The sequence below is a fragment of the Colossoma macropomum genome, unplaced genomic scaffold (assembly GCF_904425465.1).
Source record: "Colossoma macropomum unplaced genomic scaffold, Colossoma_macropomum, whole genome shotgun sequence".
In the NCBI taxonomy this organism is placed as follows: domain Eukaryota; kingdom Metazoa; phylum Chordata; class Actinopteri; order Characiformes; family Serrasalmidae; genus Colossoma; species Colossoma macropomum.
The window spans coordinates 53,301,369-53,327,752 of NW_023494792.1; the positions used below are offsets into that span (position 1 = coordinate 53,301,369).

At 39.4% G+C, this 26,384-nt stretch overlaps 1 protein-coding gene across 1 annotated transcript in view; it reads right to left on the minus strand.

Moving 5' to 3' along the window:
• tmem178b (transmembrane protein 178B) overlaps window positions 1-24,691 on the minus strand; it is a 130,552-nt gene extending 105,861 nt beyond the window's left edge. Inside the window, exon 1 of the mRNA XM_036577585.1 lies at window positions 24,293-24,691. Coding sequence (XP_036433478.1) covers window positions 24,293-24,683 — 391 coding nt within the window. The 5' untranslated portion in view covers window positions 24,684-24,691. The remainder of the gene's footprint in view (window positions 1-24,292) is intronic.
• Window positions 24,692-26,384: the final 1,693 nt, after the last annotated feature.

A 26,384-nucleotide genomic window follows, 5' to 3' on the forward strand; every position in this document is an offset into this window, starting at 1 on the left:
AAGCTAAACTACTTTTACATGGAACATCAGATTCAGTATTTATGAATGTCTTTGTGCAAATAAGGATGAAGCAGTTGTTTTTTTTAACTATTCAAACAGCACATCTGAGTCATAAAATGGTTGTGGATTAAAGTAAGCTTCTGAGTGGGATGGCTGTGTGGTGGAGAATGCTAAGTAGGTGGATTTTTATGTATTCTAAATGAAGAAATGAAACACTAGTTGCAACACGCAGTAAAATAGGCTCGGTGTCCATTCAGGTGGCAAGGTGAAAGTCCAATGAGTGCATCTTGCTGGTCTCACTCCAGCTGGAGAATTTAACAGATAGTGGTGATGTGGACAGATGGCACTGAAGTTTTACTCTATGGGGCAATCTGAGAGAGACAGAGAGAGAGAGATAGAGAGAGAGATAGAGAGAGAGAGAGAGAGAGAGAGAGAGAGACCGTGCCAGACCACATCAATGTGGTCTCTTGCCCATCACTGCTTTGCCATGTCAGTGGCAGTTCCTTCGGGCGAGAGTGAATTTCATCTCCTTTCTCTGCACGAGAGCAATCCCATTGTACGCCATCGCTGGGGTGTAAATGGAAACTTGATGCACTTTTTTTTTACCCCATTTTTTATTTAGCTTTACTACTCTTGTTATCTTTGACGAAGCTCCTCAGAACTAAGCAATCGTTTTATTGTGTTATTTTCAGTGTGCAGTCAGAGGAAAAGGTTGCTTTATATTTTTATTCTCTCTTTTTTTTGCCCATCAGTTTGTTCTAGTCTTGACAGTCTCCTGACTCCTCCATCTGCCAACCCCTGCTCTCCTGAGTGGTCTGTGCATAGCCTGAGGCTCTATCTCTCTCTCTCGTGAAAGGCTGAGGCAATCGTCAAGAAACTAGCACTGATTCACCAGCCACAGCCTTAATGAATTATGAGTTTCATCATTTAGTGAATATGGCCCATGCTTTATCCTCTAACTAGCTATGCAGGAAAACCGACATCTTTGTCTGAGATCATTCGCCTGACATAGCATGGCTTTGTTTTGTTTAACCTTTAAGAAATGTCATTTTGCTATCCACCTTAATTGTCACATAACACTGTATTTCGAGATTATGGTCAAAATATCCTGTTGTGGAAAGGAAATGTTGTTCATAGCTAAGTTTTAGCTAAGTCAAGGAATGTGTGCAAACTTGTTATGATTTATGTTTTTGAGGGACAGCATGCAGTTTGCAATGGTCATTACAGCCAAGTCAAGTATGGCAAAGAAACACCTGGTGGAATATCTCACAACTAATCAGGTTAATTGGCAACAGATCAGTAACATAATTGAGTCTAAAAAGAGCATCCCAGAGAGGCTGAGTCTTTCAGAAGTAAAGATGAGGAGAAGTTCACCACCCTGTGAAAAACTGCGCTGGCAAATAGTACAACAATTCAAGAATAACATTTCTCAATGTAAAATAGCAAAGAACTTTAATAATATAATAAAAATAATAAAAAGTTTCAGAGAATCTGAAGAAATTTGTGTATGCAAGGGACAAGGCCAAAAACCAATATTGGCTAGCCATGATCTTTGGGCCCTCAGGCAGCACTGCATTAAAAACAGACACTTCTGTCAATTCTGTAGTGGAAATCACTACATGGGCTCATGAACACTTCTAAAAAACACTGGCTGTGAAGACAGTTTATCACTGCATGCAAGCTAAAACTCTACCATGCAAAGAATAAACCATATATAAACAGGGTCCAGAAACACCACCACCTTCTCTGGGTCCGAGCTCATTTAAGAGGGTCTAAAACAAAGTGCAAAAGCATCCTGTGGTCCGATGAATCTAAATTTGAAATTCTTTTTGGAAATCATGGATGATGCAGGCCTTACTTATTTCAGAAAGACAATGCCAAATCCATTTTCTGCACATATAACAACAGCATGGCTCTGTAGTAAAAGAGTCCAGGTGCTAAACTTGCCTGCAGTCCAGACCTGTCAACCATTGAAAAAATTTGGCACACTATATAATTAAAAATATGATAAAGGAGACCACATATTGTTGAGCAGCTAAAATCCTATATCAAGCAATAACTTGAAAACATTTCACTTTCAAAAATTACAACAGTTGGTCTCCCAAACACTTACAGAGTATTGTTAAAAGAAGAGGTGATGCATCACAATGGTAGACATGGCCCTGTCCCAACTTTTTTTTAAACATGTTGCTGGCATCAAATTCAAAATTTTTATATATTTTTCAAAATACAATAAAATTTCGCAGTTTCAACATCTGACATGTTGTCTACTATTTTAACGAAAGATAGGGTTTAAATGATTTGTAAACCATTGCATACTGTTATATATACATTTTGCACAGCGTCCCAGCTTTTTTGGAAACAGGGTTGTAACATATTCATGCTTCATTAGATGTTCTGTCCATAAGTCACTTAAGCAGTAAAGCAACATGCCAGATTGGCCCATTAAAGAGCAAATAATGTTACGTGTATTATACATTTAGCTAATAGAAAGTACTGTAAATGTGCTGTCCACACAGTGTGAGCTTTGGACTGAAAAAGGCTACGAAAAATTATTTTGGCTGTAAAGGAATCAGAATCGACCTTAAAAATTCATGATTGGTGCATCCCTACAAACTATGTAAGTAATTAACAGTGTAATTAATTACATTTATATTTGATTTACATACTGTATTAATGGGTGCAAGTCTGCAGTTCCAATTATTTTCTCTTTATGATAAAAACTTAAAATAGAGGGATTTTTCTTTCAAAACAAGACTGTGTACACAGCGCTAACCTTTTATCAAAACCAAATCATGATATGAATGTCTCCTATTCTACTTGCCAACACAAATGTAGTATTGATTGAAACTTTAGAATCTGCCCTTTCAACAGAATTTCTCCACTTTTTCAATAAGAAAAAATATAAAATGACACTATGCTTTTGTTATTCCTGCTGATAACTGTGACTTCTAAAGTGGTTTGCTTATATTTGCATTCCACAAAAATCCACTATTTTCACTCACAATGGGGTGGAACAGCTGGATTTCGAAAATGAGCCATTCAAAATGTCACTGGAATGTACTGTAAAAGCACTAGAACTATGACTGCTCAAACCCTGACAGATGTTTCAGAAGACTTATTACTTAAGATGTCTCTGCTTATTTCCCAAGAAATTTGTTCTTTCATACAAATCAGACTTTGTTTTTTTTTCTATTCAAATGAGTACTGCAGTCTGCTCTTGGGCAGAGAACACTTAAGAATTCAGCATTACTTACTGTATGCAAAGAAAATGTGGGCGGCAGAACTCCCCATCCGGTTCACCTGAGTAGATTAGCCTACGCAGACATTTTCATACTGCGAGAGTTTTTAAATGCACATCAGTGAACAAAAGTGATTGACCTGTAGGTGAATTTGCCCTCTGGTACCACTTTCAAGCCTTATCCTGCTGAAGCTACACAGATTAGGAACCTTTAAGCCACAAAGCCAGAACCCAGGGGAAGAGGAAGAGGGTTTAGATGACATCTAAAATGTATGTGTCTGCTCAGAGCACATCTGAAGACTGTTGTCTTATAATTTCCCAGGTCTCATACAAGAGATGTCACACAGTGTCATCGTCAAACAGCAACGGCTGTCAGCTAAAGTCAGACTCCATTTGGAGATGAGGGCTGCGGCCTATTACACACTAGCGTATTAACTAGAAAGTTTAGTTAGCACAAAGGATTCTCATCACAGTTGGAAGTAGTTCAGCCCAAGACAATCTAAAGTCTTTTAAGAACAAAACTAAGCGTGCTAAGCATCTATTGCCAGCTAACTTTACTAGCCAAGTCACACTGTAGTTTCACCTCATACCGTTTAGCTAGAACACTGAGTCTGTGCAGAGCTAGTTAGCTGATACCAAACACGATAAATTCACTATATGATGTTGTAAGTTTTATTAGATTAATTCTATAACAGTAGAGTGTAAAATGAGCTTGAATTTTATATTGATTGGCACATTTCTGTGACACTTTGTATGTGGTATAGCTGCACTTTGTACTATGTGCGTAGACACATGCAGAAGTCTTTCTATGTTTCATTAATTGGATTAAACAGATAATAAACTCTGAGCAAAACGTAAGATGCAAATTCTTTGCAGCTAATGATTTTTAAACATGAGAATTTATAACATAAGTTTTACTTTATTATTCAACTTTTGAAACTGTAATGACTATTTGAAAATTTGAAAATTCTAACTAATCCTTACATGCTGATTTACCAAACACAAAGGGTATAATTTATTAAAACAAGAGGTTGAATAACACAATGGCACATCTCAACAACAGCAAATGCATGTAATCATATTCTTTCACTGCCAGGGCTTAAAAAACTGCCAGCACGAAGCAAATGTGTCACAGCTAATGTGAAAATGCAGTCTTTAAAATGAGACCAAATGGAACATAATGAAGAATTTGACATTGGCTGGAGGAAACAGCTAGCACAGCATTTCCTCTATTCCTCTAATCTCTATTTTCCGATGAACAGGATTAGAATTATTTAGAATTGAATGTGGCTGCTCATTACTAATGCTGGACCAGCACTGGCACAGTGTCCAGCTCCAGATGGGGTATACAGCAGCGCGGAAGCCAATACCTATTTTATTATCATCAGTGGCAGGGACTGATCCAATTATATGTTGGGAAATAGATGTCATTCAAATGTCAAAGCCATTTCAGTGACCAGCTCGATCTTCACACAAGCAGGGCTTCTTAATTAAAAACATTTTCGTGGAGCATGAATAACACTTGCACATTTTGTGAGTGCATGTGCACTGCAAATTGTATGATGTTTAGGAGCAAATACAATTTCAACAGCACTGTCTCAGTCTGTGTGAGCACCTGTGACGAATCGCTTTGGATCTTATGTGCGTGCGTATGCCCACTCAGTTGCAAGTCTAGTTAAGAAACAAAGCTGCACCACTTAACCTCTGTAAGGGTCTTTCCTCTCACCACTTAACGCTTTGTCCTTTTAGATTCCCATCAGAATAGAGCTCCAGTTTCTCTCTCAACCTCTTTTTCACCCCCCCCTTCATCTCTCTCTTGTACACATTCACCATTTTAGATTAGCATCAATTGTCTTGTCCATTGACCACGTTCTTTCATAGCTATGGTTGCGAGGTTGGACAAGCTTTGCAGAATGCTGGCAAAAATCTCATTCAATGTAATCAGAATAACGAGAAAAAACACATCGGACTGCTACAACGTTTGTTCAGTGTCGCTACCAATGTAGGGGTAGTTACTGAAAAAGTAATATCACATACTTATTACGTTACGTATCTATACTTGTTACTTCTTGGTAAAAGTAACCTCATTACTTGTTACTTTACTTTTATGTTACTTTCTAAAACCCATACAAATCCATACCAACTGAAAAGTACATGGGAAAACTCAATAGACCTTCATTACTTTAATTAAAAAGTCATAGCCAATCACAGTAAACATAATGTAAAAGGGCTTGTCAGCATCCATGCCTTAACATAGCCAGTTAATCTTTACCAAAATTAAGTATGGGTAATGCTGTTTAAAAACTGACAACCTAGCAACTAAAAACGGTCCAAAAACAGACACACTGGAAGTCAGAATAAAATGTAAAGCTTACAGAGCTGTTCCTGAATGAAAAAAATAGTCAGGTCTGTGTAGGAGAGGTTGGGGCTCTCTCTACTTATGATAGAGATCTTCATCCATCAGTTTCATATTAGAATGACTAGATGCTTCAACAGATTGCTCGCTAAGTTAATTCATGTAGTCAGCATCCGCTGGTAGCACATGCATGCAAATTACACACAAGGACAGGCGCGGAAAATCTATATACAGGTCATTTAAATTTTAAATGCATCATACTAGGCCTTAACCGAGTTACCGCAGTAACAGCTCCTAGTCACGATAAAAAAGCATTCAATACTGGTTTAAAAACCTTTCGTTTAATTATTAATCTGTTTTATGCAAACCATAGCAAGACACTAGTATTCCCACACATGAACCTAATTTTACTTTTGAATATGTGGTGTCTTTCAGTAATACCACACCTCTTCTACCTAACACGCTCAGTGCTGCAGACAGATGTCATGCCCACAGAACCTATAGTGCCACATATAAAAATGCTATAATGATAATAATAATAAACTTACAACTACAATGATTTACATCATGATAACAATAACATATCATCATACTGCCTACCCCACTACAACCACAACTCATTCAACTGTGTTAATATATATGATTATATATATTGTCACGCCTCCTGTCAAGGACGCCTCCTCCTCCTGTTCCTTATTCCTCAGATCACTTGAGTACTTGAATGGCCCAGAGGACTCCAACTCCCATGAATCAGTGGTAGACCACGTGACTCTTATTCCATCGCCATCAACCAATGAACATTCATTTCAGCGTTCCTCCTTGCCAGAATTCTAAACTGTCAAACTGGTTTTTGGCTACTCTCTGGATGCCCCGTTTGTTTTGGTTCTCTTGCTCTCTGGTTCTGACCCTAGCCTGTTCTGACTACACCCTCTGTACCTTCACCAAGACCTCAAGTAAACTTCTTTATCTGTGAGCATCTGATCTGTGTTGACATTGTAACATATATATATATATATTGTTGGAACAAAACCTCATATCTCCAAAATGGTAACTTGGAGAAGGAAAAAACCTACTTTGCAAGTCAATGGAACCAAGTCGAGTCATTTTGGGCCATTTCTTTTGGTCCATTCATCATGAAATTTACATATAATGTAAAGGGCAACATACATTTTCAATGTATATATATATATATATATATATATATATATATATATATATATATATATATATATATATATATATACACACTAGGGTGCAAAAGTCTGAGACCACTGGTAAAAATGCTTCTATTTGAGAGAAAATTGCTCTTTTGTGTTCTCTTTTGCTTTAATCACAGTGCGCCCTCAAGCTGCCATGGTCTCCATAAGTTCCATAGGACTCCATCAGTAGATCTCATCCACCTGAAAGTCACATAAACACGCATTTCAACTGAAGAAATGAAACAAAAAAAAAGTTTACCGCTGATATTTTCCACAGTTATCTCAATAAAAGAACTCCAGCACAGGCCTACATCATGCAGAATTGCTCTGTTTATTGCTCTGTATGAGATGTATGTTATTTATTGATTACAAGAATTTAAACTGTAGTGCATTACGCAACTATGGTATAGGAAAAAGCAATCACATTACTGTAACACATTCATTTATACAGCATTAACCCTGTTGCTACGTAATGCCAAGTTTCTAGTAGCAATCAGAAGTCGGAACAATGGAAATGACAACAAATTTGCCACCATTATAACGCTTGATTGCTCTACACAGAAACTATACTCAGTGTTTCCTAACAGTGTGGCCTTTCACACACATAGAAAAAAGACCATTTTAAATGAAGAACACATTCTAAAAATATTTTTTTATACAAAGTGAGTTCTCATTATGTAGAATGGGATTTTTCCCACATTCTGCAAAGCTTGTCCAACCAAGCAACAGCTGCTACGAAAGAGTGCATTTTTTGGCACACAAAGATGCATTTAAATAGAATTATTGTAGGCACCTACACAGATATTGTATGACTGTGTCACCCCTGTTGGTGACTCATTTAGAATTTCATATTTATACTTCATGTGCACCTTCGTCACATGACGCTTACAGTTAAGCAATGTCTAAGTTAATGAAGTACCCACATTTTTCAGCGCACACACACACACTTCCTGTCTCTCTCTGGTTCTGCACTGCAAATACCAATGCAATTAAAAATCTCAAGGGGAAAAAAACGAATGCCCGCTTCAGAGAGCAGAAATAACATCTGTCAAGCAGTGTCCTCGTGTTGCCATGACAACAGAAGCAGGAGGCGGGGGATGATTACACTTCTTTCTTTCTGTTCCTGATGAATGACGTCGCTCGGCTTCCTGCTCAGGAGCCGGCTCGCTTGCTCCAGTGAGGAGAGAGAAACAAACATCAATACCCACAGGCCGCTTTGAAACACCTCCATAACGCTCTACCCAACGGGCAGTCTGCAGGCTAGGCTTAGTCTTGACAAGTCCCAGATGCAAACGTGTCTGAAGTCAGTATGATTTCACTGTAGAATTGCAGAGAGCCAAACACTGTTCAGCTGTGCACACCATGCACAAAACCTGCCCTGTCACCTGACTAATAATGTGATTTGCCAGAAGAATTTCAGACTTCTAGGGATGAGACGATGCTCAAAAATTTAATCGAGACAAAATTACTGATAAATAACCAAAGGTATTTTACAGAGAAATATACAGTACATCTAGGAAATCTTCCATTTGTGCCACAAAAGCCAAAAAACCTTAGTCACAACAAATATCAAGGGAAATTCTACTGATTTTTCAAAAAATTTCTAAATAATTCAATTGTCCTTTAGAGTGGTTTACTGTGAGATGGTTTATTGTAAAGAAACTTAATGGTTTCTTTATAACAGTGGTAATATGAATATCAGGGGTCTCAATGTCTACTACATAAATATAGCCATCTTTTATTTTCTAGCCATCTAAAATGGTCAGTGAACATACATTTTATGATGATGAAGATAATTATGAAATAATGGTAAACTTGAAATTACACATTTTCTTTTGGCACTATTTGGTCTCACAACACCCTGCATGTATCTCTCCACCGTGAATCGATTTTTAAAAAGATGTGTTTGATGCCAAACCATATGTAAAACAATGTCTCAGGCATCAGGTGACATATTCATAATGTAATTTCATGTAATACATTTGTGAGGTAGCTTGTAGAGACATTAAATCCATCTGACATCTGGTTCCTGTCACCACCACCGCAAAAAAGTCTTAACAATTCATCTAGGAGCATTTGCAGACAATAGAGCATTTCACATAAAACCACCCCGAATACTTTTGTTTATAACCTCATGATCAAATCATGCAGTAATATTTTGAGAATCAGTGGATTTCCCCTTTAACTACAAAAGACATTCTATAACACTTCCAATAGTGTTTTTCCAGTGTGGCAGCTAGCGCCCCAGTAAAACCAGGACTGGAATTTCAGAATGTGCAGAATGCTTATGCATGAAAAAAGAAACTATTAGAGCAAAATGATACGTTACCTATCCATTTCACAGCACTTACTGATAATTACTGATAAATCAATATGTAATCCTAGCTTTGCTGACTTGATTTGAAACTCACTCCCCTTCCTCAAACGATACATTCTGGTGCTGAGCGATATGACCTTAAATCAATATGACGATTAATTGAATATTTTACCTTGATTACGATTAATGAACAATTATTTTGTTTTTTGTTTGTTTGCTTTTTTTGCCCTAATAGTTCACTGACAATGTTTGTACTGTAAATATACTCTGCATATCTTAATGTAAATCATCTCAACAGCCAGTTCGGAATTCATGCGGCTTTTACATCAATCCAACTCGACATTTGTCATAATTTCGCGCTGCTGAGAGCTAATAAACATTTGGGGCAATGTTTCTGTACAAAAATTAGAAGTGTTTGAAGAGATTTTGAAAGAAATGGCCAAACGCAGCTGTAGGAGAACGAGGCTGCAGCGTCAAAGAACAGTTTAAAGTCTGAACGCAAAGTATCCGAGGACGTGAACCAAAGAAGTGACCGCGCCCTTTTTATGCCAAGCTTGAACATATTCTGGGTGATGAGCCCACCTGTCAGTCAGTGAAGCTTCGTGATGGCTCCTGTGACGCTGGCAAAGATGAAACTGAAAGCTCTGGGAGGGATTGGTGTTCGTTCATAGTCAGAATTGTTTACCTCTGGATGAACCACGTGAAGCAACGTGATGCGTTGTTCTTTTGCGCGTGTGGGTCAGTTTGGGAGCTGATCTGTTCAGAATAACACTACATACAGATCACATTTCAAAGATAATGTGAATAGCCAAACAAAAAAATCAGATTTGGTGAGAAAATCAGATTTGGGCCACTTTTACCTGCTGTGAGAACATAGCCTTAGCTTCCATGTCGCAGGTTGGACGTGGCGGAGTCACGTGACTACACGCGTGGTAGTACGTTTTTAAGGGGACAGTATATGAACACATAGAGTGGGGAAAGGATTAACATAATTTAAAAAAAAAATCGAAATAACCGTCATAGGCAACATTACGTTGGTTAGAGGTTCTGAATATCAGTTTCAATTACTTTTTGATTAAATGCCCAGCCCTAATACATTCTATAGACATGTCCCGGTTTCGTCAGGCAATATCAGCATTTGGAAACCGCAGTTACGCTAAGCTAACTAGCTTAGCTCTTGTCCATCATATACTCTTTAGACTAAATAGCTTGAGCAGCTGTACTGCTCCTCTGTCTGGTATAATTCTTGCTTTGTCGGCTGCCTGAAAGCTCCCCATTCAGCCGGGCAGCTGCAGTGAACGTGGCTCTCATTAAATTAGCCCCAGCTTTCCCTTCAACACAACTCCTAACAAGCGCCTCATCTTTTTCCTGCTCTGAACAGGAAGCTGATTGGTGTCATCTCCCTGTGTGCTTGGCCCTGGCAAAGTCCAGCCCTTCTGATAAACCATTGATCAAAGGAGAGCAGAGAGGAGTGAAGGGATGAAGAGAGAGAGAGGGAGGAAAGGAGGGGGGAATGTCCACCTGGAAGAGGGAACGGTCATACATCAGAGATCAGAGCTGGTCAAGTTCCCAGTCAGCAGCTCAATCAGGCCTATTGAGGCCTGTTCAAGGCTGCAGGAAGTGCACATGGGGTAAGGGGTACAGATGAAACTTTCTGTGTGGGATTACCTTAAACAACCCCTTCTTATTTGAATTTGATTCAAATTTACAGTGCATTTATTAGTTGACAAACCAAATAGTGTTCCTTGGAGCGATGCCAAAGAAGAACCTCTTTTGGTTCTCTAAAGAACCTTCAATGGATGGTATTACCCAGTTTTTCTTTCCCATCACCATGCTGGGAGGGCAAAGGTTAGCACATGCTGACTTAAGACATGTGAAGCCAGCCGATGCAACAGCTCAGTATGCTTGGAGAAGAACACTAACTGCCAGCTCTGTCAGTTAACAGATGCCTGCAATAGCTAACGAGCACTGTGCTGAGTTATGGGGAGAGGGTGGGCCATCTTACCCACAGAGAGAGCGAGGCCAGTTATGATCTCTTGGACCACATGGATTACTGTGGCATTTCCAGGGGCCTCCTGATGACGGACGGTTGCACCCCTCAAGAGTGATATGCCCAGGTACTCGAGTATTTGGTTATCCGCTCAAGATGCAGGGTTTATATACTGAAATTACTAGTCGGGTATTTGTTGCATTTCACCACAGGAAGTCAGAGAACACAAGCAGGCCAACAATTCAGGAAAATTCTGATGTCATGTTTTAATATGAGGGTTTTTCAAGAAAGTGTATTATACTTTGCTACTATGAAACAAGTGTGCCCGAACATGAGTGTGTTGGCAAGGACGTGTTGCTGAGGACGTGACTGAGAAGGCAGAGAAAGCGTGTCCAGCTCCGGCGTGGCTTTTTCTGCTAACTAGTCTAACTAGTCTAGCTGATTTTAGGTAGATCCAGAAACAGTGAAAATATATTTCTCTGACAGAGGAACATGTAAGTACATCTGTGGAGAAAAGACTAGCTCATTAGCTCATCTGAAAAGGCAGCTCATCACATCACATCCAACATGAAAACCTACCAGTTTCCCTTGCATAATTTTGAATAATAAAACATGTTTACAAATTTTAACCTCAAGCCATCTAAAACCTTTATTTCCCTCTTGGTTGTTGCTATTTCTGCACTACATTTAACTTCCTTACTCAGGAACTCTGGAACCTTTTTTTTTAGCAAGACATGTTATCCAGCTTATCAAGTGGATGCGATCACGTGTAGTTTCACTAATAAAAACCTTGCAGCCTTGAAGTTCACCCCTGTTAATTGTTGTTCCTCTGCTCTAACTCAGATATTCTGACTGTGTGGTCATTTCCATATTTTCCAAAATTTGGACAGCTGCATCCCTGCCAATCCATTCCAGATCTCTGTTCTTATCTGCTGGAAAATGAGTGCAGAAAATTGACCCTTTTGAAATCAAATGAAACTTATCTGATCTCAATCATTCTTTCAAACTCAAGGCAGCCAATTTTCAGCAGAGTCAATCAGTCTCTGGCTGGCTGTTTATAACAGCTTAGTAGATTGATGGCTTGAAAACGAAGCACTCTAGAGGTCTGGGCTGCTTTACCTTCTGATAGCCAGTTTGAAACACTTGGCAACTTGTCGCCATGGAAATGTCATACTTGAAGGTGAATAGCATTGGCTGAATGGTGGCCTTGAGAGGAGGGAATGATGGGTTATGGCCCAATGATGGCTTTTTCAGTGTTATTTCTGTCCAGAGAACCGAATGGGAAGCAGAAGAGGGCAGGGTTTAGAAAAGCAGAGAGTGATATTTGTACGAGCTCAATAGAGGGGAGATGTGAAAACCTCAATTTCGGAGATTCAGAGTAGGGGCCGACCAACATATCAACTGACCGATAATGTCGGGTGATATGAAGGTCCTGCAGAAAAATACAATATTTAGTGGCTTGTTTCATGTTGTGACAAACAGACACCTCTGATGTGAAGAAAACCATTCACTTTACCGAGACTACTTAAAATGAACACCTCCTGCATACTTCAATCACTGTAATAAAGGTTGAACTGGTACATTTCAACAAAAAACCCTGTCATGGTTAGTATAACCAAAACAGTGCATCCAGACCTAACCTTTAGCATAGCACTCTAAAAAAAAAGGGTGCCAACATTTTTTTTTTTGACGTTGCCATAGAAGAACCACTTTTAATTCCCTAAAAAAAACTTTTGAATGTAAATTTCTTTTAAGAAGCATTTTTCTAAATGAGAAGAGTGAGTGTGAAGAACCTTTTCAAAGTTTAAGGAACCTCCAACATTATGTAAAGGCTTCAGGAAGAACCCCTAAAATTGGGGTAGAATCTTTACATGTACATGTATAACGTAAAGGTTTAAAGAAACCTCACATATTGTAAAGGTTCCATGCCAATTTATAGGTTCTTTCTAGAATTTTACATTATGTTAAGGTTCTTAAAGCCTTTTTTATACTCACAAATCTTTTTTTGAAACATGATTCATTTAGGGAACCAACAGAAGTTCTTCTATGACATCGCTCAAAGAACCCTTAACGGCACCTTTTTTTAAAGAGTGTGAGGATAACATGCTATAACACGTTAAAACATTCCATGAGGGTTCTGCTGATGAAAAATAATCATTAATAAATAATAAAATAAAAGCTAATTAACAGAAACAAACAAAAAACACTAAGAATTTTTCGAAAGCTCCATCTCTGACACAACCTATAGTTATATTATTTAAGAATTTGTGGGTTTCTATTGTTAATCTGAACTAAGGAAATCTAAGGAAACAAAGGAAATTGAGAAGTGACCATTTTTATCTCTTTAATGCTTCAATACCAAAAATGTTCATATCAGTCAAGGTCAGATAGAGTGCTAAAGATGCTTCAGCTTCAACCTCAATTCATTCTCCCTCCACTTCTACTTATAACTGACAATAACAAGCTGTGTCCACTTTAGAACATCACCCACAGTTCCACAGGTGCTTATGTGCTGTGTGCATGCCCATTATTTCCTTCAGTCAGTGTCCCAACGCAATTCTCTTCTAAAGTTTGCTGTGAGGGCAACTCCCACCTCGCAGCTATGCAGCATTTACCATGCAAGACTGGTTCAGTGCAATGGCGCGCTTCGCTGGGGGAAACGGGAAAAAAGCGCCGAACGACTTCAGGTCATGAAACATTGATGCCCGCTCTGTGGCTCCTGGCCATGTGAAATAACAACATTTATCACCACTCCTCCAGCCCACACTGCTCATTTGAAAACACATGCACCGTTGCCATTGCTCAGCTGAGCAATAAGCTCTGGACATGCACTCAGCGGCATACAGAAAATACAATGTTTTTCCCATGAACGACTGTGTCTCTAAAGTGTCATAGTCTCTGTTTGTGGACAAACAAGGCAAAAATATCCACTAGTACCACCTGGCTCTGTACAACCCAAGCATTAAAATGTCTTTTTACATTTTCTGATCTACCACAACAATGTTTCATAGGTGATTATCTGTTGCCTTGTCTCCTTTCTTCTTCTTCTGTTTTTAAATTTACCTTTTTTCTTTTGCATGAAACGTTTATTACATTTCCCAATTCTTATTAGTTATTGCCAATTTCACCTACTTTCTAGATCACATGATGCTACCAAGCTAGGAGGGTGAAGGCTAACATGAGCTTCTTCCTAATACTGTAAAGCATTGGTATATCTTTTCAAACCACTGTTTGTACAGCTCAACATGCTTGGAGGAGAACACTAACTGCCAGTTTTGCTACATCAGCTAACAGATGCTTGCACTGGCTATTATGCTGAGTGATGGATAAGGAGACATCTGACCAATCCAGAGAGATAACGCCAATTATGCTTTCTTGGTCTCCTGCACACGGATTGCTCTTTGTATTTTAATTCTTAGCTAGATGCTGTATATGTATTTAGGTATATACTTAAAACAATACCATTCTAATAAAAAAAATGCTCCATTTGTTTCACCTCTTGTTTGTGGTTTGCAATCAGTGTTTCAGGAATTTGTAGTCTTAAATTACACAGAAGAGCAAAAGTAAATGTTTCAAAGGACATTTTTGAAAGCAATCATACTTTTGGCCTTTTAATTTGAATCCTTTATGTGTAGTGTGCAAAAGTCAGAGACCACCCTTCATTTATTTAACCCTTCAAAATCACAGACAGGCTTATCACACACTAAGGCTTATTATTGAATAACTACAGGGCCCTCAATGCAAACTGGCTGAGCTAATTTTAGGTTATAAAACTGTGTAATAAAATTTTGGGCCAGCTGATGGGGCCTGGCCATTCAATGAGTTAATTTCCTGAGGAGATTAGATAAAATATAGATATAAGTATAGAGAAATTGGACTCTCAAGACCTGGTAAACCACCAGAACTACCACATTCAGATAAACAGTACTTATAGCTTTCACCTATGAGTGAGAGGAGAAAATCAAGCTCCACTCTTGCTTCAGATCTGAAAAAACCCAAGTGTTTTTGTCCAAACTTCCACTGTGAGAAGATAATTCCACACTGTGAGTCTGAAAGGATGTGAAGCTGTCAAGAAGCCCTTACAGAGAAAAGGACAGACAAAGAGAAGACTGACCACTCCAGAGTCCAGACCTAAACATCATTGAATGTATTTGGGATTACTTGAATCATGAGAAACAGAAAATGCAACCAACTTCTAAGACTGAACTTTGGAGATGTGGAAAAATCTCCCTGCAGATTTCTTTAAGAAACTAAAAGCTAGTCTCCTGAAAATAATGGAAGCTGTAATAAAGGCAAAGGGTGGAGACACTAAATACTGAAAAAATATGTTACATTTAGTTGTTGAGGCATCTGTGCAATTTATACATTTTCTGCTTTTTTTCCTGAGACTGAAAAATGAATAACTTGTACCTGATGTCTGTTCTGACTGGAAAATAAATACATGAAATGTCTCTGACTATTACACAGTACTGTATGTCTGACCACAGACACATATTTGCTTTTATTGGTTAAGTATTGGAAATACTAATCTAACAAGCATTCCATTCTTTACAAAAACCACTTCAGAGAGATCTGTATTCAAATATGTCAAAGAAAATCTAGAATATCACACTTTTCTTGTCCAATGTGAACATGACCTATTTTGAAGATATCTGCAATCAGTGAACGATTGAATGGTAAATTTGATAACTGTTGACAGAGATCCCAACCACATGAGCATAATTTCCAATAAGTGAAGAAAGAGGATATCAGAGTGGCTTTTATTGATCAGTGTCAATTTCTCATATACAGTGTCTGAAGAAGTGGACTGCTCTGCATTGACCGTGCTGGCCTGCATAAAATACTTCTAAATTATATTAAGATTCTTTAAAAGCTGTTGATAGGCCTCGGAGAGACTGAGCTCCTGGAGGGGTTTTGTATGGTTCACTGCTGTCTGAAGAATCATGCCAGTATCACAATAACAATATCTGAAGAATTTTGGAAGTTATGGCCTGTGACAGTGGCAAAATAGACTTCAAAAACATAACTACAAGCTTGCAGGTTTAAATTCCTTCATGGTACAGCAACAGAAATAGATTAAATATCAGAGGAACAGATGGGTTTTTCTCTTTTAGGTTAGGGCTAAAGAACCCTTTACGGTCAGGCAGGAACACACTTTGATTTTTTTTCGGCGCCTCCAGAGCATCTAAAAAAAGGTTTTACGTAACCTAAAAATGGCTCTACCTGAGGCTTTTTCTATCAAGAACATACCCTGACTTAGAAATTATGGCATGCGAAGACATTTCAGCTCTGCCAGCCACTTACAAGCCAGCAAGTTAGCAATATGACTTCTACCACAGAACTTTCCAATGGTATTTCTCAAGTGAAATTCAAGACGCTACGACCTGAATTTCACAGGAGATTCCTCGTTCCTTAGAGACGCAGCCAGCGTCCCAGCCTAGTTGCCTTCTAGTTGATTAGTGTCATCACCCATGTCTCATCAGGGCTTCAGTCACGAACCAAGAGGGCGTAGAGTCCTCCTCCCACAGTGTCAAATTTAGACACCCAAAGGATAGGGAGATCCCTGTGGAGCTGGAGGGTAATCCTACCCTTATCTCATCTAACTACTCACCGCCATCCTTCCTCTCTCTCTCGCACGCGCTCTCTCTCTCTTTCATTTGGTTAGAAGACAGGCTGTGTGGTTTAGGTAGGGGGTTGACTATCCCTCACTTTGGCTCCTGCTCTCAGTGATTGAGCTCTGTGGCCTAAATGTCTTCATCATCTCCTGATGGGTTTCCCGCAGGGAGCTGGGGACAGATGGTGGACGATGTGAGGGGTTGGCTTTCCCTGTGTGATCCCTCTCTCTCTCTTTCTCTGTCTCACTCACTTTCTCTCTTTTATGCTCTTTTCATTGCCCGTAAACTCCAGATGCCACTGTCTTGTGCATCATTTTCCCCTAACTTTACCTTTCCTCTTCTTTTTCCCATTTCCCTGCTGTTCCTCACATTATTTTATCTTCATTTATTCATCAAAAAGTTCTTCCAATTCCGATGTACCATATTTAGCTCAAATACTATTCTAATATCTCAACAATAGCTTTACCTACAGCACATCTGTCTTTAGATCCTACTAACTAGTTTCTAATTTTCATGTTCCAAATAGAGAATTATTACTTTTGTTTTGCAATACCATTCAAATACGATTACTAGTGGTGTGTTAAGCTATTAATGCTATAATTTTTATTGTCTTTAACATAGTTAGACCTTTCAAACCTCCATAGTTCCAGCCTAAAGCCCTATTGCCATTACTCTGCTACCTTGTTCAAATACAGCTTTCAAATAGTAAGAAGCTTCATTGATGGCTCTCTTGAAAACAGTTATTTCCAGCTACTGCTATGGTGAATCTACTATCACTACAGGACATTGAGTCTTAGGTGAACAAAGCATAAAGCATCGCTGATATCGTAGGGCTGGGTGATATGGCCGAAAATGTTACTGTGATAAAAATCATCAATCATATTGATAATTATCACAATACATGTCAACGCATTCATTGTTTTAAGTTTAAAAGCTGATTTTTGCTCCTGAGTGGTTTTTATTTGCTCCTGTGGTTTTAAACTATTCTTTAACATCAGAACATGACAAACACTTGCCAAACAGTGGAACGTTTCACAAATCTGTCATGGGATAAAGGTAGAAAGTTTCCCAGGTTAGCTGTTTTTCTGATCACTGTAGTTCGCTACAGTAATATCAATATGGCTGTGCTATGCAAGTGACAGAGCGCTGCTTCAAGTTAGCCAGCTGCTTCAAGTTAGCCAACTGCTTCAAAACAGCTAATCTGAGAAGCTAGCATTCTCCCACTTTCCCATGCCACACACAGCATTCCCACTTTACTTTAGTTTAAATCAGGGCTGTATCTTGCATGAACCCACTTCTTTCTTTGACCTTTTTTGCTTGGGAAGGCACTAATACTAAAATATGACTGTTTTGAGTGCTGTAACACACAGACAACTTCGGCTGTAGTTGTGTGGAGCAGACTAACATTCTATTAACGCTACTAAAGCTTGTTAGGATGTTCACAATAAAACATTTACTTATGAAAATAAATGTGGCACTGATCAGAAGTCAGTTTGTACAGTGACATTTAAATATTTGCTTAAAAAGTATCAGCATTGAACAGCTGTTTAAATTTGACTGATACTGTAAATACAAGATTTGATGATGCATTTGTTACACTGTGGAACAGTGGAATTTTCAGTTAATTTCACTGCATTTATAAAAACAAGTCTTAAATTTCTCTGTTGCTAATCCAGATGGATTTAGTGTCAATTTCTGCATTATATTAATGTTTATATATCATCACTGGCAGATATTGACATTAAATATTTTGGATATCTGCATCGGCCCATAACTCCCATATTGGTGCATCCCTCAACAAAAATTTAGCAACTTTACTTCCAACAGAATTTCTCCTGTTGCAATGAGTGAGAAATAATCAATACCTAAATAACTGGGTCTCCTGAGGGTTTCCTCATATGCATAAAAATTAATGCAATAAACAAAGGTTCTCGATAGAGCTGCAAGATTCTGTATCCAACTACTGAATGCAACGTATGTAATCCATCTTGAAGATTCACAGTGAAAACCTTCACACAGCCAAGAACAAAACCTCAAAACCCTCAGGTCACATTTTTACTTGCAGCTTTTTCAAAGACTGTATTAATATCACTCTGTAATATTACACTGTTTCATAAGTCTGTGTCTTATCAATCACTCTTACTATATTTTTTGAAATGTCAGATTTTAGGGACTTAGAAACCATGATAGCAGAGCAGAATTCTCTTCAGCCTCCTTTTTCCCTTATGCAGAATATAGATCTCTTTCTCAAACCTTTTTCTCCACCATTCATCAGTCCACTCTCCTCTTCTATTTCTCTGCCTCATCTATCACACCCTCCTCCCTTTCTCCTCCCTCTCTCTCTCTCATGGGGATTTGGGGCGTGTGTAGGAACAGAATGAGCATCCTCTGGGAGAGGGGGGGATGCCAAGCCGAGTAAAGTCAGCAGATTTCACGCAAAGATATGTCGCTCGTCTGGATAATAATATGGATTAAAATTCTGCCAGGCACACACTTGCACATGTGCACACACAAACAGTGTACTTTCATCCATTTTCAAACATGCTCTGAAACACCTGACAGCAGGTTATCTCTCCTAGGGATGTTTATGGATACTCGAGCAATCAGTTAACTGTTTGAGGTGCCAGTATTTAAATATGGAAATCACTAATAGGGTATTCCTTACATTTTATCACAGAAAGACAAACAATTCAGTGAAACACTGATTTTGTGTTTTAACAATACAGTAAAATGTGAATAGTTCATTCCTATGTGCAATTAAGTACATATTAAAGTAATAAGCCATGAGAAGCCACATGTTACGGTGATTTTATCATGAGTAATCTCAGTAACGCACAGCCTCAAATGTCTTTTTTAAATTGCAGACAACAATAAATGTCAAAATACACAAATATACCAAATTAATATTAATGCTAATTAAGATAAACAATTATTTCATCAAGAAATGTAATTCCTTTAGACTATGTTTCCAAAAAAACATAAACTGCTGAAATGTTCAGTCACCCATCATTGTATACTGCAGTCAAGACTAATTAATAATAATTCATTCAGTTAGCACCTCTATATGATTTTCAAGTATGCGCTATTTGGGTGTCCAGAATTTCTTAACTTCTTTAGTGCATTATATAGAAAGGAAGGAGCAGAGATTCAGCCTAGGTTTAACACTACTTAAGGGAGAACTAAGACATGGACATTTGGAGCGTGTTAAGACGTCTTACAGTAATTTATATAGTAAGTACTTAATTCATAGTGATGTCAATGGTGGAGATGGTGTGTGTTTGAGTGTGCATATATCAAGTATTTTACAACAGCTTTAATTGTGGTTCAGCCAATCAGATGTTAAGACTGGACCTATCCATTTTATAAATTACACTTTGCTACTATGAAGCATGAGTGCCTAATGTGAGCATGTTGCCATGAATGCCAAAAAAACCCTCAGCCATCAGCCCATTTCGGTGCATTCCTTAACGAAAATTTAGCGTCTTCACTTCCGACAGAATTTCTCCATTTGTTTCAATGAATGAGAAATAATATCTAAATAATTGGGACTTCTTAATATTCGTTATACTTACAAAATAATAAACACAGCAACCAAAGGTTCTTGATGGAGCTGTGAGGTTCTACATGCAACCATCAAATTCTTTCTGAAGATTCATAGTGAAAACCTCCTTCGCAAAGCCAAGAACAAAACCTCAAAAACCATAATAAAAGACTTTTACTTGATACTTTTTTTAAAGACTGTATTACTATCACTCTGTATTACTACACTGATTACTAAGTCTGTATCTTATTAATCACTCCTACAATATTTTTGCAATGTCAAATTTAATCAAAACGGACGTAAACATCTATTTTATAAATTACACTTTGCTATGGCGAAGCATGAGATCCTAACATGAGTGCGTTGCCAAGAACACATTGATCAGGATGTGACTAAGAAGGCGGAGAGTGCGCGGTCGGCTCTGCCATGGCTTTATTGCTAACTATGCTAACTACTCTACCTGATGTTAGCTAGATCCAGACACAGTGAAAATGTATTTCTCTGACAAACTAACATGTTGGCACACTGTCTACTGAGGTGAAAATAAGACAACAAGTCCTCATTAGCATCCCATGCTGTACTGGTTAGCTTAGTTAGCTCATTAGCTAATTAGCTCATCTGAAGAGGCAGCCCACGTCACCCAAAACAAAAACCTACTGATTTTCCTCAGCTATTTTTGAATGATAAAACATGTTCTTATATGTAGTTCTTTGCATGCTGCTCATTATTGTGTAACACCAGTGCTGTCACCTAAACAGGTACGTCTACAGCCCTTTAATGTCAGCAAAAGTCCTTTTTTTTGTTTCTTCCTTCACTTAGGTAAACAAATCATCCATTCATTGACCCTTACAGATACTCGAACATCAAAATTAAGCGTAATGCACATGCACCCTAATCTCTACAATACCTAATCAGCAACAGACTCTAAACTGCAAATTCTACTACATTAATGCACTTTGTAATGTCTCTGATACGCAGGCAGTACAACTATGGTCTACCGGAGCTGATTATAATACACAAGGTTTGCGGTTTGGAATAATGGTGCTGCACCCAAGTAACACTGCCAAACGCAGAGTGAGCTCTTGTGTGGATCTGGCAGTGGCCCCAGTGAGAGAAGATGAGCTTTTGCTGATCAGACAAAACACAGGCAGCTTGTGTCGCACACAGACTTGTAACATGCAGGACTACAAGGACGCCTTCTAACCACAAATACACAATTACATAATCACGCAAATAAACCCTCGTAAAGGACTGGGTGTGTGTGTACTTCACACTGGCTAGTTCGTGCTGCCACCTGCAGATAAAAACATGTTCACCTTGGCAGACATAGCCGGAGGGTAACCTTGGCAGTCTTGTCTGTTTTTGGTGAGAACTGGCCATGTCATCCTAGCATATTGACTTATATAGAGAAGCATGCCAGACTTCGGCCCAGGCCTTTTCACAATGACAAAAATATAAGCAACTGCTGGCCACTGACTACACAACATGATACTAATATCAATAGCATCCAACAATACCAGGGCAACTCTGGCATAATGCTAACTGGTTTGGGATAAGTTTCTATACTTATTGGCTATGTCACCCTTGTAAACTACAAAAATAAAGATAAAATACCAAGATATTTTCTGTATAATTAACTTGATAAGATGTAAACAAAGTCACTCAGCATCATTTGATGTGAAATGCTCAGTTTTTGAGAAACTCATCAAGTCAAATGTTCACAGTGGTAGGAACCAGATATCTGACGCATTTAATGCCTCTAAAATCTACTTCACAAAAAGTTGTTACCAGCAGTGGTTACAAATATGATAGTTTTGAGACATGATTTTGACTTACATTGTTTTTTTTTTTTAAATCTGTTTATGATGGCGAGGTACATACACAGCGTTGTTAGGCAACACAGTACATATATTTTCAGATTTATCACTATTTTACTATCATCAGCATTACATATTAAAACTCAAACATGTTCAGAGTAACTGGTCATTTTGGATAGTAAATAGAACGGCTATTTTTGTGTTAATGACATTGTGGCCACCACTGTAAAGTATGAAATTACGGCCACCACTGTAAAGAAAACTTTTCTCTGTAATTGACAATTTCACATCAAACAACTCTGAATTACTTTGTTTATATACCAACAATTTACTGAAATTTTGAACTAATCTCAAATCTTAAAGGGGAATTCCACTGATTTTTCAGAATTGTTGTATAATTGTTGTGAACTGCTCCATTCTAGATAAACCTACTAGATCAGAGTTACTCACAGTGGTGGTGAGAGAAACCAGACGTCCACCTCTAAAAATGCTTCCTCACAAAAAGTTGACATTAAATAGTTATGAATATGCTGCCTGATGTCTAAGACATTGTTTAATCTTTGTTTTGAGAGAAGGTATTGGCCTAAAAATGGTGGTTTTGGATGGGAAATAAGATAAGGCTACATCTATGTGGTAGACAGTGCAACCCCTGGTTCCTATCACTGCCTCTGTGAGGAAGTCTTTAAGTTTCTTTTAGTTTCTCCTGAACAGGGAATTTTACATCAAAGTACTCTGAATGACTTTGTTTATATCTCAACCACAGAATTATGCAGACATTTTGAACAAATGGTGAAATCCCCCTTTCTTTTTAAGTGTAGCTGAACCTGTGCCTGTTCAAATCTGCTATTCCAAACACCTATACTTAGATTTTCTAGAGGATGAAGATGAATAAGGAATTAAACAACAATAACTGAAATAAAAATACTGCACAACTTGTATGTCTCTTTAATTTTAATCTATTAACTTAACTTACAAGGACTAGCACAAAACCATTAGCCTAGCAGCTAACTAACTCCATAGCAACAATGGAAGTTCACTTTAAACAGTGTTGATGAGATGAAGAAAACACATTTAGACAGGTTTTCCTTACCTAAGATGCAACACGCTTATCTGAGTGAAATCTAACCCTTGAGAGATCATCCTGAGGAAATAACGTAAGTTGGTTTATGCAGTCAGGCTCAGGTAACAGCTCAGAAGGCCCACTGAGCCATGAGCGGTGGCAGGGAAAGTTAATGTCAACTGTGAGTGCCCGAGCTTAAACGAACACTGCTTATACAACCTGCATTAGAATGTTCACTAAAGCACCAAACAAAAACATGGCCAAGACCAAAGTTACTGGCGTAACTTTGTTTTGAAAAGTGCTGGGACAAGAATCAGGGCCAGGTGGAAGAAGTATGTGCACGTTACATGAGCTATGCTGTCTAAGCTAGATGTTTTGCATTCTGTCACATTAAGCTTCAATTGTAACGTAGCCAAAAGATAAATAAGAACTTCTTCTGTATTATGCTGAAAATGTAACCTGTTACTAAGTACTATTCTTGTTTATCAGTGTACTGTGTAACCGACAGAGCAGTATATGTCAGTTTAAAGGGCCCATATCATGGAACGGTCTTCACTTTTTTAAATAAAAGACATTGCAGTGCATAAATACTGGCACACCCCATACAGTCCACATATGGAAATTAAGCTGAAAAAACAGCCTATTTTTGTGTGATGTCACAAAAACCAAAACATTTATATTCATTTTCATCCTGAAGCCCCACTCAATGGCACTAAAGTTATAAGGAGTGTTTCAGCTTTGCTTTTTGAGTGAGGCGGCCAATCAGAACAGAGATTATTTACATTTATTAGTCTTAAAGGCACAGCAACAAAAAACAGCCTGTTTAATTCCAAAGGGTAAAGAAAGGAGGAACTGGTCATAGAAGAACAAGGTGTGACTGTTTTGGTCATAACTGGACCTCGGGGCAGGTAAGAGGTTAAGATGCAAGGTACGTGTAAAACATGGGCCCTTTAATGAGGACACCTAGTGACGTTTTTAGAAGTATTGTAGAGGGTTTCTGTTGGCAGGAGCAAAACGAGCATTTTCACACACACACACACACACACACACACACACACACACACACATCCCCCCTCAGCGTTGCGCACTACAAGAACAGCCAACCGCGACTGCGCTCTGTGAATTCCGGGCAAAGCGCCACCACAGCCAGCCTCACCTTTCCGAATGAGGTCCTCGATGTCCTGGTCGAAGCCGAGGCGGTGGCACTTGCTCCACAGGCCCATGTTGGTGGAGTTGTACTGCCGGCTACACTCGTCCGCCGCGCTCATGGCGAACAGCTGGCGCCGGTTGCGCGCGAGCAGCAGCCTCTCCTCCCAGCGGTCGAGGCGCGCGCGGCTGCCGGCGGAGGCGCGCAGCGGCAGGCTGTTATTGGGGATGTAGATGAAGCCCGGGTCCTTGCGGCGGCTCGCGAAGCTGCGGCAGCGCTCGCGGTAGCGCCGCGCGTCCGTCTCGTACCAGTGGTCGGAGCACACGGCCACGGCCAGCATGCCCAGCGCGCACAGGGACAGCGAGAGGCCGGCGTAGAGCAGCAGCTTCCCGGCAGCCATCCTCCTCTTCCACCGCCTCCTCCTCCTCCTCTTCCTCCTCACACACACACGCGCGCGCGCAAACACACAAATGCACGCGCGCAGCTCGGACGGGGCTCCTCGGGCGTGCACGCGCGTCCGCGCGCTCAGCTTACATCACCTCGCGAGAGCATCGCCCGGGGGTGGGGGGCTGGGATGGGGAGGAAGAGGAGGAGGGGGGTTAAAAGAACGCTGACAGCGGGGGTAGGGATGGGGGGTAGGGAGTCAGGGGTAAATGGCCGTGGAAAAAAAGATGCCTATAGTATCCCGGCTCTAACGTGCATCCGTAGCTCTGTCCGCTGGAGTTATCGTGAATGAAACGAGACACGCAGGCGTCCTCGGTTCAAACCTTTGGGAGGAAAGAGGGGAAAAAAAAAACAAAAGACACGTTACGATCTGAACCCTCACACGAGAACTGTATTGGCTGCTACACCTGAGTGAATACAAATGATGCAGCAGTCGCAGTTTAAGCCTGCAAATAAAGAAGATCGTAATGGCGCTTTGGCCGTGACGTCCAAAAGCAAATACAACAACAAAACGGGCTCAGAGCGCATTAATGGGATGATGCTAGGCTCTGTATAAGCAGCCACCCCACCCCTTCATCCCTTCAGCCTTTCGGATTTCCATGACCCACACTGGCTCATAACATGACTATATTTACTATAGCAGCTTTATTGTGTCTGCTCTGATCATGTAGACTAATACAAATAGAACTGGCAGGATTATTAACAGTGTGTAAAGACCCACATCAATGAAGTAAAAGGTTTGTCAGAGCCTTGATGGTGAAGGAATGCCTCAGCTTTAACACAGCTTTTCCCCCTAAACGCCTTTTTAACACTCAAACGCCCCAGTGATCCAGTTCGTACTCACCGTGCAGTAATAGTGCTGATCTTCGGGCTCTGTTAGCCCAGACTCAGGCCGTTTTCCTGCTGTTCTCCCGGTCCTGAGCGAGTGCTGCTGCTGCTGCTGCTGTGGTGGCCATAGCGTAGAGCTGGGGCGAAATCTAAGACAGGCTCAGCGCGCAAAGCTGAATTACAGCTACAGTCACCAGCGCCACACACAACTAAAACTAGATGCTCGCCCCAAGCAGCCTGTGTGAGAAATTGGGGAAAAAACAGCCTTACATCAGGAGGTGGATGCTGCAGAGCCCGCGGCCAGGCTCAAATATGGCCTCAACATTTCTCTCTGCATGTTTCAGGCTCCAGAAAATACAGCGGTGATGTCATGCTGTCAATGGGAGACGTTCATTGTTTATTAAAGCACCTTCTTAAAGGGCCAGTGCTGTTTTTTTTTTCTTTTTCTTTTTTTTGTGCTGGTGGTGTGTAGAGGTGCACTGATATATGAAGCAAGTCAACCAAATTTGTTCAAACTGTTATATCAGAAAATAATAAAATTAATGAATAAATACATAAATAAATATTCAGATCTTAGATATTTACAAGGATTATGTTGGTTTATTTAAACACAGTGTATCGATTAAGATAGTTACTAAGCTAAATAGATACAAAATCATCATTTCTAGGGTACTTTCAATTGGGAGGTGTTTGTCCCAAACTCTAACCCTTACATGTAAAAAAAATAATAGCATATGTCGTTTTTTAAAAGATTTTTTGTTTTCCTTTAAAGTGAAGCTGAAATATTTAGATTTATCATGAGTTTTATTTTTAAATGAAAAAAAAAATG